Raw genomic sequence first — 19,358 nt, forward strand, 5'->3', positions numbered from 1 at the left:
AAGAATTGTTATGTTAAGACTGTTGTTTGTTTATTTGTTTTTCTCCAAACTATTTCCTTGTTAAATAGTAATCAAAAGCTTTTAAAATAAATCTACAGGTCAGATTTCAGCATCCGAAGATGAAGTACCACCTAAGAAGATAAAGTCAGTGGCTCCTGTTAAAAAGGTGGAGTCCAAATCAAAACCAGAAGTTCAGCCAAAGTATGAAAGTTCTGCACCAACCCCGACAGCAGAGCCCGCCAAAGAGGCCGTCTCTGAAAACGCAATGGAAACTGAAGTTGGACCGGTAGCAGAAACAGTTTCTCAGTCAAGCGTAGAAAGAACTTACATTCCTACAACCCAGGGCCATAACAATACAGATTCTTCTGTACCTGAAGAGGCTTCTGCTTTTCCTGCCTCTTGTGCTGGCGGAGTTGTCACAACCGTAACGGTTTCTGGCAGAGATCCGAGGACAGCGATGAGCAGCTCCTCTGGTATTGCGACACCAGCCCTGCGTTCTGGTCCTGCATCTGACAAAGTTTCAACAGGGGAAACAAAACAGGAAACTTCAAAACCAGTTATGACTGTCCCCAAATCAATATTAACAAAACCATCATCCTCACCAGATCCAAGATACTTAGCAGTTCATCATTCACCCAATATCAAGTGCGTATACTTAATAGTAAGCCAAGCTACCGAATCTTTAATGTGGTTACCTTCAAAGTCCCATGTGTCCCGTTCCCCTCCCCCCAATCAAAAGGCATGTTTACCTTTAAAGTTCAGGTAGCCTGGATCAGATTAATCAAAAGGCATGTTTAGCTTTAAAGTTCAGGTAGCCTGGATCAGATTTTTAATTTACCATCTCCTCATTTACCTTCTCTGGTTGGTAAAATTTTCTGAGCTTCAGTGTATGTTGACAGCAAAGATTCTACAATGTGTTTCAGCAGATAAATAAAACTTGAAGGTATTATGCAGACTTAGAAGTCTGCATGTACATTAATGTATAGAAAGCGAGTGTATGTGAGAGATGGTTTAAAGGCATTTCCAGATTTTCATCCTATAGTAAAATACTGTTGCAAGTGAATTTATGAATATGAATTAAAATTAACCAATTTACCAGCTTGAAAGGAAATGGATTTCTTTCATATTCTGGGTATATACAATATTAAAATTAAATATTGCAAAGTATATCCTTATGAAACTGCATTTAAAAGATTTTTTGCTCATAGCAAATTCTTCTGCTTGAGAATCTCTTTCAGATGCATAGCGTTGACTCAATTAGTGGGAGATATATAATTCAGAATATATAATTCAGATGAGTTTGTTATAGAGTCAGGATCGCAACAGTTATAGCGCTAACCTAATTTTATAAAAGTCCTATCTTCCGGCATCTTTATGAAACTGCATTTAAAAGATTTTTTGCTCATAGCAAATTCTTCTGCTTGAGAATCTCTTTCAGATGCATAGCGTTGACTCAATTAGTGGGAGATATATAATTCAGAATATATAATTCAGATGAGTTTGTTATAGAGTCAGGATCGCAACAGTTATAGCGCTAACCTAATTTTATAAAAGTCCTATCTTCCGGCATCTTTTTGCCTGTCTGCACCTACAAGTTTATTTTCTGTTACTCCTTGCTTTTTTCACTAATACCAAGTTAATGGAAAACATTAACAAAGCAATTAGTAAAAATTCTGTTCTTTGTTTAAAATAAAGTATTTGATCAATAGGAGGAGGGAAGAAAAGAAGAAGGGACCATTCTCATTTGTATTCTGTAACCTTTCTGTTTTGGATTTGTTTTTTAGTGTCGCAGAGCCACGCTCACCTCAAGACAGCGATACCTCCCTCTTTCTCTCTCGTCTCAACACCATTTGGAAAGGATTTATTAACATGCAAAGTGTGGCCAAATTTGTCACTAAAGCATATCCTGTCTCCGGGTGTTTTGATTATCTTAGCGAGGTTAGCACTGACATGTTTATGTGTTTAGAATAAACCTGTACTGCAGTTCCTGTTGCTAGAAAGGCTGGGGTCACTATAAATATATTGTTATATTAGAACTGTGGCAGTGGTAAATGGCATCGCTTTAGTAATAGGAAAAGTAGCTCAAGAAAAAAAAAAAGCCTTTTAAAAATTCCTCACAAATTTGTGAAGAATTCTCATGTCTTTAAACATATTTACACGTTAGGATCTAACAGGGAATAATACCTTTATTTCAGCATCATTTTTTGAAAAGAAGTTTTAGAGCCAGTATTTTAAAGTAGATGTCTTGTTCTGTTCTCAAACTAGATGGGTCACTGATGTGATCTATTACAAAATTTTGTTTGGCCATTTATGAAAAATATCATCCTTTTTACTAATTTTCAAATAAAAACAGTTGCATGATCTTATTCTGGGAGGGTGCACATTCAAATAATGAGACAATATAAAGGTTTGCGCTAAAACAAATAAGCTTTTCTTTCTCTTTTTCTCTGAAGTGCATTTTATGTGTCTTAGGAAGTTTCAAACACAAATGTGCGTTTTAGGACTTTTATTAGTAGGGCTGGTGGTTCTTTTTGGTATTGCTTTTGCTAAAATGAGTTTCGGTGTCCTCGTGACAGGAAGCTCACTAGAATTCACGTGACTTGGAGTCACGAGTGCAGCATTCCCTGAGAAACGGAAGGCGTGGAGAAAATCTGTATTTCAAATAGCAGCTTCCCTATAAAAGCAAAGCCACTAATGGGCATACAGAACTATTAGACATTTTGCTGCTATCCTTGTTTGGGAGTGCTTTTTCTGTTTCATGTATAATGTTAGCCTTCTGGTAACATGCCGTAATTAAACACCTTGCAATTTAGAAATAGCCTGTCTGAAGTTAGAAAAGTATGTATGAAAGTTTACTAAAATATAATAGTGCATTATCCACTAGGCTACTGGGATGGGACAACCTGCACTGCTTTTAAACGTTAGTCTCTCTTGGTTTTTCTCATACTACCATGTAATACTTCTTGTTTAGGATTTACCAGATACAATTCATATTGGTGGGAGGATCTCACCGAAGACAGTCTGGGATTATGTTGGCAAACTCAAATCTTCGCTTTCTAAGGTATTCACTTAAAATCCTTTGCAAAACCCAGAAGAAAAATAGAGTAATATAAAATGACAACTTTTTATAATATAAAGTAGTAAAGAGCAAATACTGACATAGATCACACCTGGAAAACTACCAACACCACTTATTCCTTTGAAATTTTTCATTTATCGAAGAAACATGTTTATTGAGCTGCAGATCCTCTTGATCTCTCTCTCCTGCATAGTAGTTAAACTGTCATACTATTTATTCATTTTTAATGATGGAACATAAATAATCTATTTATTCAGTATTGAAGATTGAAATTCAAATTTTAAAGAAAAGGAACTTATCATTTAATGTATGTAATAAATTTTACTATTAAAAACACTTTAGAAGTGAAATAATGATGCACAGTATACAGAAATAATAATGAAACTAAGAATTTTCCATTTCTTTCATATTTGAACCTCAAGATGCTTAGTTTGATGTAAGATACACAAGTAGTTTGTATTTCTGAAAATGACAAGCCTAATTCTGTTTTAGTATTACAGATTGAACAGCAGTACTCTCTTAAAGCTAGAGTATTGCCTTGAAAACATAGTTGGAGTGATAAACGTACAATTTCTTTTTACCTCTGGAATTTGCCCTTTACCATTTTATTTGCTGGTATGTTGCAGGTTGAATTTTTCCACTTTGCTTTTGTATTACAGGAATTGTGTTTGATTCGTTTCCATCCTGCAACAGAAGAAGAAGAAGTTGCCTATATCTCTCTCTACTCCTATTTTAGCAGTCGTGGTCGTTTTGGTGTTGTAGCTAATAACAACAGACATGTCAAGGATCTCTACCTGATCCCCCTGAGTACTAAGGACCCAATTCCTTCCAAACTCTTGCCCTTTGAGGGACCAGGTAAGCACAAAACAGGGGAGGTTAAATGCTAGGTAAAATCACAAAACAAAAGTCAATCTGAGACAAGTTGTTGTTGAATGTTTAATGTAAGCATTATTAAATATTTTTATATAAAACCAATTTTAAAGTACGTAAATAGGGAAAAATTGGAAATCCAACTCTGTTCAAGATAAAATTGTCTGAAATTTACATAGCCTTTCCAACAAGATGCTTATATGCTATTAGGAGGATGAGTTTACCTGTAAAATCAAGTATGTGGAACAGCCACTACCTTGGGAAAAAAAACCCCAACATAAAACCGCCACCTTATCCTTCAGCAACCCATAAATCCACAAAACCTAGTCCCTTACAGGCCATTCATCGTCGCTTAAATCAAGCAAGAAACTTAGCCCACAGAGGAGTTAAGAAATGAAGACAAAGGTGGTATTTATAGTGGTTTCGCTACATTGTCATTGTCTCATGCTAAGTATTATGCTGCACGTGCAATGTGGTGCACAAGGTGTTTGAAATGTTTTGTTCTAGCTGGAGCAAACTCTAGCCAAATCACTGACTTCTGAAAACTGGATTTTTGGGAGGAAAGGGATCCACATTCCTTAGGGTTAGTAGGTGGCAGACAGCAGTTGGTATAGGCAGGTTATATTAGAATCTTCTATTTTTAGATAAAATCACCAGTAGTAATGTTTGGCTGGAGTTTGCTCCATGTTTGTACGTTGAACATGGTGACAGAAGAACTGAGAATGAATTCAGCCATGAAACACCCTTCTGTTACAAAACTTGAAGTCATCTTCATCTGCGGATGGAGGAGGTGCATATGCTTAGTTTCCCAATAAGTATCTGGGGTTTTATATAAAATAACAGATTGAGAAGCTGAAGAACTACCGGTTACAATGAAGGTGATACTTCCTTGTCATAGCAATGGTTTGCAAAATATTAAACGGTAGGTATGAAACAGCAAACGTGCAAGGAGCTGACCTTTCTGAGAAGCTGACTGTCCTCTACTCCTCAAATACAAGTTCAGGACTAAACTCAATAAAGCATTCTCAGAGCTTATATGCAGGAGCAACAGTGTCTGGGACAGGTTTTCATGTGTTAATGGCATATGACTTCAACAAGAAATGATACATCGTTAGCTGAATGCTCTCCGTTCCTCTGTGAGATTGCAAAGGGCACTTGCTTTGCATCCTCAGACAAGATTTTTGTCATACACTCCAAGTCTGTCTTACCCGTCCTTGAACAGTGCACAGTCTAGGTCATTGTGTTTAGGCTATAGCTAAAAAGGCAGGATTATTGCTATCTAAATTATAGCAATATAGCTATAATTGTTGAATCTCAACACCTCGTAGTCTTTAACTTACTGAATCCTTGAAAGGTAGGCAAAAACTGTTATTCCCATTTCATAGCCAAGACGTGAAAACACTAAATGCAGAAGACTTTTGGCACAGGGACGTAGGCAAAGAGTCTTAATTCATGGACTGGTTTTTCAAGCCAGAGCAAAAGAAATACCCTCCTTTCTGGACAGTAACACAAGAACGGGATTGGCCGTTGAATCAGCTGTATATGTCTGCAGTCTTTTGCTGGGCTAGTAAATAACCTGCTTTGGGGGGCACTTACCTAATTGTTGCCTACTTGCATTCCTGTGGAAATACCAGCTTTCCTTTTTACACTTCCTTTTACTTTTCCATTATAGGTTTCATTTCAAATGAAACTCTTACCTTAGACTGGAGGTTGGCAAATGTAGACAAACTCTACTAAGTATTAGTATAGAAATTTCTAACATCAGCTTGGTTTTGCTGAGTTTCAAGTGCACAAGTTTTTCAAAACCGGAGGGAATTGCTCAGAAGAAATACAGGTATCATTTGAAGGTATTGTTCACGGAGGCGAATTCTATGAGTCAGGTTTTCAAATTGAAATACGTATTTGTAGGCAAAGTGGATTAAAGGATAGGAATAGAAACAAGGTTCCAAAGGCAGGGAGGCCATATGATGTAACAGTTTCGTAGAAGACCCACTCAGACTTCTGCCATCAATTCACACTTCTTGGAAGCGTCATAGTTGCGCGAAGTTGTGTTCATATTTTAAAACCAGATCCAGTATGGGGGGGCAAAAAAACCAGGTAAGCTGTTTTTCTCTTTTTGTGTATGTATTAAAACCACAGCATAAAAGACATGTAATCCATACTTTTTAATGACATCTGCTGGAATTTACCGATTTTTCTTTCTTTCACAATCAATAAAAATATTTTATGGAAAGTGGTCATTGTCTCCTTAAATTTAATCGTGTACCTTCACATAGAGTTTAGCAAGGACTTGAAAAGCATTATGCTTTAGATAGCTTAAGATGATTTGATAACTATGACTGGAGGGGGGAGGAGGGAGAGGACAATAAAACGCTGCCACTCCAGAAATCCTAGTTAGAAGATATTCCAGCTGTATCAGCCAGTTCCATCAGGCACGTATGGATTATGAATTTCTCCTGTTTTCTGATGGACTGGATTTGGAACACAACTGAGGACTTCTGAACTGCGCTAGTACCTAGAAGACCTACAAAAAACTTTGACATGGGTGATTTAAAAACAGAGGGAAATGGAAGGTTATCCATATTTATACTTAATTCATCTCAGACATTTATTACCAGATTTTATGTATCAGTGGGCTCCTCTGCATTGTCTTTTTGCAGTGGATTACTGTATGTGAATTTACTTGTCTGTTTCACATACACACTTACTGTTATTTAGCACTTTCATCTGTAGATCTTGGAGCACTTTGTAAAAAATAGTGTAATTAGACTTAATTACCAATAGAAAGTGATTTATTGAGGGATTTAGTGGCAACGTTGGGAACATAACAAGTATCTTACATAGTTAAAATAAATGAATTTAAAAAAACCAGCCATATATCAGCAAAGGATTCCACAAATGTTGATAGATCTCTTTCGGTAGTTTACAATAGGAAGTGTGTTTTTTCTTAAAGTATGAAGGCATGAAATCTCCTCATGCTGTTTAGAATGCTCTTAAAAATTGCAACAAATGGGACGAAATTTTACCTGTACTCTGAATGGAGTTAGCATCTCAGCAGACAGCATTATGAAAAGTAGGGGTAGTAGAAGAGCCCAGCATTACGACCCTTATTTTCTACGCCAGTCAGTTCCATTCAGGAAGCGTACCTGAACGTGCAGCAGTGTTGCAATGCAGGAGGTGATCTATATCCCTGGATTAAGGGTGCACAAATTTGATGGTGGTTGTCAGCTGCTCTCGTGATTAATTGGGACAGATACTTAAATGGTGCTGATAAAATTTAAAGAATATCTTGTGTCGGTCTCTGCAGTTTAAAAATGTACACCATGCTTAGTCCACTCCCGTGGTTTTGTCACCGATGTACAGAAATTGGGCATCTGTCTTTAACAGTGCAGGTAACTTTTTACCAGCTGATGATGATAGGGAAAGATGTGGCCATTACATGCATAAATATGGTGAAACTGATTTAATGAAAAAAGGTATTTAAGGGTAAAAACCCCAAATATTCATCCAATAGTAACATTTAATATATCCAGTTTTAATGGCTTTAGTTACAGCATGTAACTCAATTTTTATGGAGTCCACCAGCACGTGGACTTCAAATACATAATAGGATAATAACCGTTTTATAAATAATGTAGCACTGAAGGCTACTAACTCTGCCGACACAGCTTGCAGCACTTTTAAAATGCTCGCTTGTGAAAGACAGTCATTGAGCAATAGTTGGAGACTGCAGCCAACACTTTCATTATGAACTAAAATTAGGCACTTAACCTATTTATAGATACTGAAATAGAGTGGACTGACCTTTGAAATGCTGGTCTAGCTGTATGTTTCCATTCAAAAGAAGCATTTAGTATTTGATCACTTTGAACTGAGTGAATGTAGAAGCCAGGTTAGGCATAACTTCTAGTATTTGTGTAAAATTACTGTATCAAAACAAAATTTTAATGGATTTATTCTGTGATGACTAAACAGATTAAATTGTGACTAATGTTATTAACTTACTACTGGAATTTATTGTCTTGAAAGTGTATTAAAATTTTACCCTGTTTTAATTAGTGACTTGATCTCTGTTTCTTACAGGGATTCAAACCTGATTTTTCACTAATTGCTGTTTATTAGATATCCTGTCTGGCGGAGTTTTGAAACCTGTTTATTTCAATTATTCATTGTTTGAGATTCATTGTGACTAATTGCATAAACCACAAGTCTCTGCACAAAAGCAGATAACCAAAACATTAACAACAGAAGGACAGCAAATGCCTACTAGGAGTTTTTGGATGAACACCAATTTGTGAGATACTCTGCACTGGTCAACACCGACCAAACGTGGAGTCGTTATTCGTATGCTTGATAAAGAAAAAATATAAAGCAAATTCACACACAGCGAACCATTTCTAACTAATGAGTCTACTCTGCCTGTAAATGGTGAATGGTTTTTGGGTTTTTTTTCCCAGTTGTCTAACTTTTGAACTATGCCTTGATCTTCTACATTAATATCATTTCATTTAAGGTAGTAAATTATTGTGAACAGAACTGCTCGAATTGCTTGTAGGCTGTGGGTGCAAATGCGTATTTGGAGAAGTCAAGTATTTATGTGGTCCTTTTTGAAGAATCTTAGATTCACTGAAAATAATTATTTGCTTAGTTCCTGTCCTGCCTACTTTCACTGAACATCCCTACCCCTCTTAAGGGGCAAATTTGTGCATGTACTGAATTATTAGCAAATCTGAGTTCTGGTAATATAGCTGGTTAATTTTCTTCATGTCTTTATAACTTATATAATTTTTTTCTAAATATGAAAGAAGAAGGTGAAAATTAGCAACACTTACTGACACAGAAATCTTGTACCTGGAGGAAAAAAACTTTTTGGCACTGAATTTTAGATGTACGAATAGGAAATAGTATGTACTACAAAATGAAAAATAAAATATTATTTAAAACAGCATGTCTAATACCCTCTTAACCACAGAACTATGTGTAAAACTTGACCACTGAACTGTGAAATAATACAAATTCTATTTTGGATTTAGAATGCATTCTACAGAATAACTGTTTTCCAAAAACTTTCACTCAAATTTAATTATTCTTGTTTCTCAACGTAATTATAATGAGAGCCATTCCTGATAGGAAATCTCAAGCAAATATTTTAGATTGGCCTCAAATTTTCATTCTAATTTTGTCTGGTCTTCTAAAAAGACTATTTCTAGGGAGTAACCAGACTTTGCTGGTTTCTTCATTAAGCGATTAAAACAGTTTCACTGTACTATTGCCAGTTACAATCAGAAGAACACAGAATTTTAGAGGAGGGGGTTTTCCCTCAATTGTCAAGAGTTCTCATAAAACTTTGAAGTTAACTTATTTTATTTGAAAAATTACTGTCTTTGTCTTATTATCTGTAGTTCATTATTTGGAAAATAAGGTTTATATGGGATAAGATTTGAGTGTAAGAAGTGGAAGCGTCGGTGATTTAGGGAGACATTCTGTGAACAGAAGTTAACGCTTAATGAAATACATAGCAAGTATTGAAGAGAAATAGTAAGTTTAAAACATAAAGCAGCTACGGTTTTGGTGTGTTATTTAGCAAACTGCAAATAATTCCTGCAGTATAGGCTTTCACTGAAGAAGAAATCTTGACTTAATTGGTTCTAACGCTTGGGCTTTCCCTTGGCATCAATTCAGCCAAGTTTTCATCTTGTACTTAAGTAGGTTCTAACTGAATTTAGCTTAAGCTGTAAGAGTGATGGTATCTTCTCACTGACAAAACTTCACATTTAACCTAAAAATATGCTAAACTCTTTTACTGATTTCTAGGTGTGAAGTTAGCAACCAAAGAACTTGGAAAAGGTGAAGTTTGTTAAGCATGAGCATAAATTTAGGAAAATTTATGACGTGATTTTCTCATTAGATGGTAAATTTAAGAGTCCCCTTAAAACTTCAAATTCAGTTGTTTCAGCTAAGTAATGTATCTGCGAATGTGGTTTGCTAATGGACTATATCTGCAACTGTGGGGTTTGGGGGATTTTGTTGCTATCAAAAAGCTTTCAGTGCTAGTAATTAGATATTTAAAAATTGTGCCTTAATGAGCAGTTGGCTTGGTTTAATAAGAACAAGGAACATATATGTATAAAACTCTTCCTTACAGGATCATGAATAGAAGGAACAATGTAGGTCCGAGTCCTCACCTCACCATTTAACCACAGTGAATATGGTCTGTTACTTTACAGATTGTTTTGTGTTTCTGTATTACCGCTTCCTAGCTGGATGCAAATAATAACTAATGGCACATATGGGGGAAAGACAGTGGTCCTCACATGAGGACCTTTTAAAAGTCATTAAATCCAGAAGTTAGAAAAGCCTCTCTTTATACAGATTTTCTACATTTGCCACCAACTGTACGTTAAGGATTTATTCCCTGCCCTTCATTCCGGACACGTTCATCTTCCACAAGGGCCAGTGGGAACTGTGCATGTAAAAGGAAGACATACAGTAACAGGCAACAGACCTACAGACCTTTGCATTTTTCCTCTTTATCAGAAACTTTCCCATCATTTTTTGATACAATTCTCCAAGGATTCAAGTCTGAAGCTTTCACAAAGAAGTAGTTCTGCTCACAATGGTTTTTACTTACAGAAAGGCCTACGGCATCAAACCGAATCCTGCAAGAGAGGGTTTAAAGTCACCTTGCCCTCTGCGTCCCAGGTTCATACCCGAGCAACCATTTTCTTGCAGAGAAAGCAAACACACCCAGCGTCCCTTTCTCCCACATGCTAAACTCGTGTCTGCTTAAGCTCTCCTTTGCTTGTTTGGTACGTTAGTTATCAGTTTCCCTGCTTCTATCACTAATGTCTAGCTGGAAAAAAACAAACAAACAGGGAGTGGGTTACAAGCTTCAATAGTTTCCAAACACTGTTGGAGGTTATCTTTTTAGCAATTACTGGTATTTGTTTAACTTGGAGATAGACAAAATATTTGTAGACTGGTGTAAATGTCAGCGTAGTCTCTAGCACAGATTATAACCGAAGTTTAGCCCAGGTTTTCTCACTTTTCAATATGTCTGTGTATACAACATATTTGCAAACTATTTAGAAGTAAATATATGATTATTCAGGGGGAGAGGTAGGGGTGGTTGAACAACAACAACATTGTTGTAACAATACATTGCTTTTGTAAAAATGTAACAATACATTGATGTAAAAACTTTCTGTGGTTTTGAACGTTTGTAGAGACACTTTTTAATAATCATACCTGTTGCTGCAGTCTTTTATTAAAAATATCAGGGAAGGAATTAATTCATTGCTTACTGTATACAAATATATATAAAAAGTAAAGAAATACAGATGCATATGCTTATGGTCTAATGAAAATTGCCAATAGGTGGTCATCTAATGGAATTTAGAAAAACTGTTATCTTTATGACTTTTGTAGCTGCCACTATATAAAATAGTAAGTTTCTCCTGAAAGCATAATTAAAAATTAATTTTTTCCGTATACAATCTTTGTGTTCTCTTTCAGGTCTTGAGTCATCTCGGCCAAATTTAATTCTTGGATTGGTTATCTGTCAGAAAGGGAAACGTCTTGCCACTGGCATTGAAACAGAAAAGATAGAGGAGAAGCGAAGCAGAATTCAAGCGCATGAGGAAACCGAAACATCACTGTTCTCTAAAGGGCCGCTAGCTGCTTCGCAAGAGAAGAAAACTCCGAAATACACACTTTATGCAGGAGATTCAACCATGAGTACAACACCACCTGGATCTCCTCCACCTCCACCCCCACTTCCCATTCCAGACACCTCAGCAGTTACACCTTCAGTATTAAAAATACTGTCCTCAATTAAAAGTGGAACCACAACTACCGTAACGCCACCGATTTCAACTGCTGCTTCTGCAAGCGTTACTGCTACGCATTCTTCATCCTCAAAAACTGCCACGCCTCTCGAGCACATCCTGCAGACGCTTTTTGGAAAAAAGAAAACTTTTGAGCCTCTTGCTAAGGATTCTGAAACTGTGCAGTCTTCAAATCAGGAAGGTCAAGCTGCTGCTGATGGAGGAATGTCAGCTGTTCCTTTGTTAGATCCCATTGTGCAACAGTTTGGACAGATGTCAAAAGACAGAGCTATAGAAGAGGAGGAGGATGACAGACCGTATGATCCTGAAGAAGAATATGGTCCGGAGAAAGCTTTTGAAATGCAGACTGGTGAAACCGAAAAACGATACAATGTGGAAAAGCCATCTAACACAGCAGAACTAGAGGATGAGGCCTACGATCCAGAAGATGAAACTATCTTGGAAGAAGCAAAAGTTACTGTTGATGATTTACCTAACAAAATGTATACAGACACTAAAAGCAATTCTTCGGAAACATCTCCTTCATTTGTGCCCGATTTATCTGCATCCTCATCCTTGGTAGAACAGCAAAAAATGTTGGAAGAATTAAACAAACAAATAGAAGAACAGAAAAGGCAACTAGAGGAACAAGAAGAAGCCCTCAGACAACAAAGAGCAGCGGTTGGTGTTTCAATGGCTCATTTTTCAGTGTCTGATGCTTTAATGTCACCACCACCAAAATCTTCCCTAATAAAGACCGAATTATTCCATCAGGACCAGCAAGCTACACAAAAAGCAGATTTACCTTCATCTTTAAATCAGCAAGCACAAGTTTTAAACCAAGGTTGTGACCCAAGGCAGAACAGAGATCCTCGACAAGCTAGAAGAATGGTGACAGAGACTAATGACAATGCTGATTCTCGAATAAAGCCACAGGTGGTACAGAATGAGATATCCACAAGAGAAATTGCTCCAGCAAGTTTTCCAAATGCTTTGCAGGCTTCGCTTGGTAAGGAAGATAAAACTTTAATTTCCGCTGCTCAGCCTGGTTTTAGTGGTGATAACTGGGTTTCAGGTGAAAAGGCTTCTACGGTGTCCCAGAAAGAGGTGACTAATAGCAAATTTGAAAACACTGTTCAAGTTAACTTGGAAAACGTGAGTCAAACAGCTGCTGGAGAATCTTCTACATCCAAACCTTTACGTAAAGTGCTGCTTCCAACACCTCCAAGTACATCTTTTCAGCCTAATTTCTCCACATCAAACGATAGTCAGTCTTTGCCAGATATGCATAAAGCACCATGGTCAAATGAGTCAAAGGAAGTAATGGGAAGGGATTCTTTTTCAAATGCAATGTTTGCTTCTCAGGAAAAGGCAGCTGGTCACTTTGAACCAGAGAGGGGTCTTTCATCAGTGCAATATGACGAACAAAGAAATCCTCAGTCTCATCAATTTGTAGAACAAACTGAACCTCCATCAGTTCAGAGTGAGGGCGGACCTTCCCCACAGCACTTTGAAGAAAACCGAGCTGGACCTCCATTTTCTTTGTCTGGGCAGAAAGGAGGGCCTCCGCCACCACTGATGCTCAACGCACCTGGAGGACCTCATGGACCTAATTTTAGAGGACCGGCACCACAGTTCTCTGAAGAACACGGTTCTCCAAATAATGATGGGCAAAGAGGGCCTCCCTCTGGAAGATTTGGAGGTCAGAAGGGTCCCATTCCTTCCTTATTTTCTACTCAGCATGGACCACCATCTCTTTTTGGTGATAATAGGGGCCCTGCCCCTTCTTACGGTGTTCCAAGAGGAATGTCACCATCTCAGTTTGAAGATCGTAGGGAACCTCACATGGAACAAAGGGAATTCTCAGATTCACAATATAATGAAATGATTAGGCCTCCAGGACAATTCGAAGGACCAGATCCACCTCAGTTTATGGGAAACAGAGGACCTTCGCCTTTTCCTTTTGGAGGTCAAAGACGACCCCCACCAGCTCAGTTTAAAGGACAGAGAGGAGGCCCTCAGTTTGGAGGGCCAAGAGGTCCAGCCCCGAGTCATTTTGGGGGGCCAAGAGGGCCTCACCCAAATCAATTTGAAGGGCAGAGAGGTCCAGCTCCAAATCATATACCTGGTCCAAGAGGACTTTTGCCACAGCCATTTGAAGAACGGAGAGGGAGTCCACCACCCAGATTTGCCAACCAGAGAGGTCCAGCACCGCTTCAGTTTGGAGGACCAAGAGGAGCCACACCTGCACTGTTTCCAGAGGAAAATGAACCTCCCCCTTCTAGATTTCATTTCCAAGGTCAGTCACCACAAGGTATGAAGCCGACCCCAAGACCGCTCCTGGACCTTCCAAGCCATCCACCACCCCACAGAAAAGAGATGTGGGAGGAAGCTGGACCATCTGCATCTCTTTCCAATATTTCTGGACAAGGATCTGAGTCGGAAGGACAGTGGTCAGCGTCTGACTTCCGAGAAGGCAAAAATCCTGAATTTAGAGGCCAGACATTTGAAGGGAGACAGAGAGAGAGATACGAGGGAGGAAATAAAGACAAGGGTTTAGATCAGCCAGAGCCTCAGCAGGCAGATAATCGACAAGGTAGACCCTTTGAGGAAAGACGAAGGGATCGAGAACACGGCAGACCTTGGGAAAGAGACCGTGGCAGAAACTGGAATCGAGACAGGGACTGGGAGAGACACAGAGACAAGGAATGGGATAAAAATAGAGACAGAAACCAAAACAAAGATCGAGAGAAGGATTCAGAGCGGGCTAAAGAATGGGAAAGAAACAGAGACCGAGAGAGAGCAAGAACCAGAGAGAGAGAATCCTACAGAAGACGTGATAGAGAGCGATCAAGAAGCAGAGACAGAGATCGCGACAGAGAGAAAGACAGGGACCGCGATCGAAGCAGGGAAAAAGAAAGAGATCGAGAGAGAGATCGAGATCGTGAAAGAGAAAGAGGAAAAGATCGCAAAGATCGGAGTAAGAGCAGGGAAATCAGTAAAGAGATGAAGCCAGAAACACCGAAGGAAACTCAGAAACCAACAGAAACAGAAGCTTCATCTACCACTAATCAGTCATAGAGATATGATTGATATATCTCCCATAAATAATACACTTTTACAACACAGCAAGGACTGAGTCAGCATCTTCTGTACATACTGTATATTCTCACCTTTACAAAAACGCTGTTGTAAAACTAGCCTTACAAAATGTACTGACAAATTAGCAATTTTTGAACAACTGTGAATGAAAATACTCAAATAGGTAAAAGGCAAGAACATACTGGACTTTCACTTGCTGCATTTTGTGCATAATGTTTTTCTTATAAAAATTCACAGCGTTACCTGTACTGAAATTTTGTTTTTCTACTTGCATCTTTATCTTAAAATTTCCATTTACAGTACAGAAATGGAAAAAGTCTAAGAAGAGCATATTGCTTTTTAAGATTATAAAGTTATGTTTTCCAGTAACTTGAATTGTAATTTTATAAGAGAATTTAATCCAGACCTTAGGAGCCATACCTTTACATCTCATTTACGTGATATTTTGGTGTCAGAGTTGTTCCTACAGCACACGCTTTAAAAAAAGGAGTCCAATGTTGCCGTCTTGTTTGTTTTACAACGGAAGGGTCGTGTGTATTTAGGAAAAGGCTGCAGAACAACAGTGTTAATAATTACTTGTGACTGACGGAGGATTTGAAAATGGAATGTTATAAGCTTAAAGTGCACTATCTTCCTTTTTATATACAGGTATTTTGTGTTTTGGAATCCATCTGTTAAGTGTACAGCGAAGAAACAAGTCGTACTTAGTTTTTTTCGTGAGGCTGAGGGATTTTAAATGTTGCATTTTTACAAATCTGTAATTAAAAGACATACAAGAGTAGCACCTTTATAACCAGCAAAACTTATAAAAACATCAGACGTTTATTTGAAAAAGGCTAAGACTACAAATGAATTGGTATACCAAAGGAAAGAAGAACAAGTTGGTTAAATGGGCCGCTAAATCCGTTACTTCGATTGAACTGATTTAGTGGAGCATTTTTTTGGTTTTGTTTTGTTTTTGCAGAATTCTGCCATAGACTTACGAGCTGTCCCCATTTTATTGTACTTTTCATTCTAAAAGTGTTTTGCTCCTGAAAAAAAAGTGTCACTGTTTTTTTTGTTAGACCCTGCTTAGGCTGGTAGTGTATATAAAACCTCTCCACTGAAAAAGGTGTAACTGCATTAAGCTTGAAAAGAAGAGCGGTGGGACTTCATGCGGTGATTCCAGAGGGACGTTTTTCACTGTGAAATACATTACATTGCTACTTTTCATGTATTCTTCAAGTGCGTCATTCTAAAGTATGAAATCAAACCCCGCTAATTTATTTGACCGTGTAAATTAACAGTCGGGTAAATATTTTGATATTTTTATAAAATAGTTTTGGAAATGTAAAATTAGATTCCTGTAAACATTTGCGTCTTGAAGGCTACATTACAAGTAGCATGTATGCCATGTATCTCACTGCGGCTTTTACAGTTCATATTGGTGCATCTTCGAAGTCCTTATACATCAAGGATTTGCTGGTTGAAATGATCATCTGTGTTCCGAACCTGTAGACAAAACGTTAACATGCAGAGAAGTGGTATTAAATGCAAACATCTACTATGGTGTAAGATTTTTTTCTTAATGAGATGTTTCTAATTTAAAGACATACATAAAAGTATGCAAAAAGTAAGTGTGTTTGTTTAGGTTTACTTGATAGAAATTTCTGTAAATTGTATTTTATATGGCAAAATATATCACTGTACATTAAAATATGGGACTTCACAGGTTTTTGTTACTGTAAGTAGAATAAACATCTACAGAGAACTGTTGTCCATTTCTTAAATCTGTATGTGTATATTATTTTCTAAATATTGCTACTTCTCAACAAACCACAAGAGGCTGATGGCACACAGGTTTCATTTCCTCATTGTTTAACGAAAGGAGATGTTTTGCAGGACATCACTACTAACTGACATTTAATTGTAGGCACTCTAAAAAGCGTATGAAAATCTGTGCTTATGATTTTTCTCTCAGTTCCAAAACATCCCCCAATTTATTCTGAAGGGTTTTTTTTATTTGAATTAGGAAGTGTGTGGTTTGTAGACTTTACCCAAAAAAATTTAAAGAAAAGATATTAATTAATTCAGGTCAGCTTTGAACTTTGGAAAAACTCAGTTCACACCGTTTATGAATTCCTCGACTTTACATTGTTATCATGTGTGGATTTTCATCTTCTAGGAAACACTCCTTTATCACAGATCAGTTTGGGGAATCTGTTCATGATTTAGGAACAGTAAATGCATCCTCCCACAGATGTCGTGGCAAAAAAATCAACAGCATGCAGACAGACACTGATGACTTATTTTTTGAAACCACAGCTTTATATAGTTTATAATGACCTGGACTTGGATTTTGCAGCAAGGTTCCTGTGTTCTACACTGCAGCGGACAGTAAAAGCGAGGCTGAAAAGAACGTAACGATTTAACTCAATTTACAGAGACTAAAAAGGGCACTGAATTGTTATCATGCATCGCAAGAAAGAGAAAAAGAAACAATTCAATTCTCTGGCTTTGTTCAAACTTCTGATTAACATGAAACGACTTACTATTTTGAGCTTTTATCTGTTTGTACTAAGCTAAATTAACTTTCCAAAGAGTATTTTGCTAGATTTTTATGTAAAAGCCTTTGAAAGGTCTAGAACAATATAAGCAGAACGATCATTACCTCTATAAAAGACTGTAATATTCCAACTTCATGCATTCTAAAGGAGAGCATGCAGAAGGACGAGAGGAGGAAAGTCTATTGAGTCCAATGTGCACAAAACGGCTTTTAAAATTTCTGCCTTTTGTTTCTAGAGGAAAGTCACCAGCGTAACTTTCAGACTTTGGCTACACCTCTCCTAACACGGTACACTTCGACATGGAAAATGTCTGTGCATGCTACCTTGACTGAATATGCACGTCATTAAAGAATGCAGTAAACAGATTTTATTTTTTTAACCTCCTGAAGGGAATGAAGATTTCATAAAGTATTGAATTTTTTTTATGTTGTTCTGTTTGAGCTAGAGTAGCATTTTTGTGCCTTTCGTGCTCTGGCTTGTTTCTAGAATGCGTCTTCTGTAATAGGCATCTGTTTTTAATACTAAAATACATAACCAGTAGCAGATACGTAATAGAAACCGAATGTACAAACAGACCGCTCACGATCGCGAGATGCCTGTTGTGGAGAGAGCTGAATTTTTTTCATGTTGTTCTGTTTGAGCTAGAGTAGCATTTTTGTGCCTTTCGTGCTCTGGCTTGTTTCTAGAATGCGTCTTCTGTAATAGGCATCTGTTTTTAATACTAAAATACATAACCAGTAGCAGATACGTAATAGAAACCGAATGTACAAACAGACCGCTCACGATCGCGAGATGCCTGTTGTGGAGAGAGTGATTCTGTGTGGACGCGCTCAGGCGGTCTCTGAGTGGAAGACCTAGCATCCAAGCTCGTTTTCATGAAATCATGTGGTAATACCGCTTTACAAGTCCAGAAAAAATGAGCTTTTTTAAGGGGCTTTGGATTAACTTTCTATCAAAGAACAGTTTTTAAACACTGGCAAACTACTGAAGTGTTTATAATTTAGTAACTGAATCTTACAGTAGGAAATCCAGGGCTCTGGACTCTACTGTAGCTGTGTATTGGGTGTAGGAAAGAGCCTCCTGCCTCCAGTGCTTCACAGCAGCATTCTTGGTGGGGAAAAAAAAGCAAAAAGGGAAAAAGCCTTTATCTTGCAACTATGAACCAAAACGTAGGTGTTAATTTCAAACCACTGGGGCTTTTTTTCTCTCTTCCAATTTTTGTTCATACTGTCTGTGCTCTCAGTGGCTGGTAACGACTAGTAGGCGAGAGTACCGAACGCTACCTGAATGACAGAAAAAGGTGGGGGACGTGATGTACGATCGATCATCGGTCAGGACCTCGGAGCCCCGGCCCAAACTGGTTTTGGGGAGGATTTTTAAAATACTAGGAGTGACTTCGACCACACCCCCACTGCCATTCAACAGGCCTTGTGCTCCTCAACGGCCGAGCTCTACTGCCCTGCTCTTAAAACAACTGGAAGCAAACACAACTTCTCCTGCAGGCTGTGGGCTGACGAATTCGTAAGCCTCGCGTTGGTGAAAAGAATTCCCGCCATGTTGATGTTCAACGAGGAGGCCTTATGTGGAACAAGCAGCGCTGCGTTCCCGTTTAACGGCTTGTCTTGAAGAAAGCCCTGCTGCGTTCGCGTTTAGCGGGGAGGCTTCGCCCGAAGATGGGAAAGTTTTAGGGAGTTTTAGGGAGCTGGATGCTGTTGAATCTGTCTTCCAACCGAACTCCGACTGCAGTTTTAGATCTAGGCTCTGGCGCCAGTGCCGAATTTTCAACAAGTATGTTTCCTTTATTTGCCCGAACAAAATTTTCACCGTGTTTAACTTTTACTAAACTGCGTCCTGTGACATCTACAGAGCTATCTTTAAAAGGCGAGTTTTAGGGAGCCTCCCCTCTCCCCTCTCGGCGCTTCCCCGCTCTTTGCC

General features: G+C 38.1%; 1 protein-coding gene across 1 annotated transcript in view; it reads left to right on the forward strand.

The window, feature by feature from the left end:
- The window catches only part of DIDO1 (death inducer-obliterator 1), a 42,975-nt gene extending 26,350 nt beyond the window's left edge, over nucleotides 1–16,625 (forward strand). Inside the window, exons 12-16 of the mRNA XM_009273908.2 lie at nucleotides 99–645; nucleotides 1,785–1,938; nucleotides 2,972–3,061; nucleotides 3,739–3,934; nucleotides 11,465–16,625. Coding sequence (XP_009272183.1) covers nucleotides 99–645; nucleotides 1,785–1,938; nucleotides 2,972–3,061; nucleotides 3,739–3,934; nucleotides 11,465–14,856 — 4,379 coding nt within the window. The 3' untranslated portion in view covers nucleotides 14,857–16,625. The remainder of the gene's footprint in view (nucleotides 1–98; nucleotides 646–1,784; nucleotides 1,939–2,971; nucleotides 3,062–3,738; nucleotides 3,935–11,464) is intronic.
- The last annotated feature ends 2,733 nt before the right edge of the window (nucleotides 16,626–19,358 follow it).

The sequence above is a fragment of the Aptenodytes forsteri genome, unplaced genomic scaffold (genome assembly GCF_000699145.1).
Source record: "Aptenodytes forsteri isolate BGI_AS27 unplaced genomic scaffold, ASM69914v1 Scaffold47, whole genome shotgun sequence".
In the NCBI taxonomy this organism is placed as follows: domain Eukaryota; kingdom Metazoa; phylum Chordata; class Aves; order Sphenisciformes; family Spheniscidae; genus Aptenodytes; species Aptenodytes forsteri.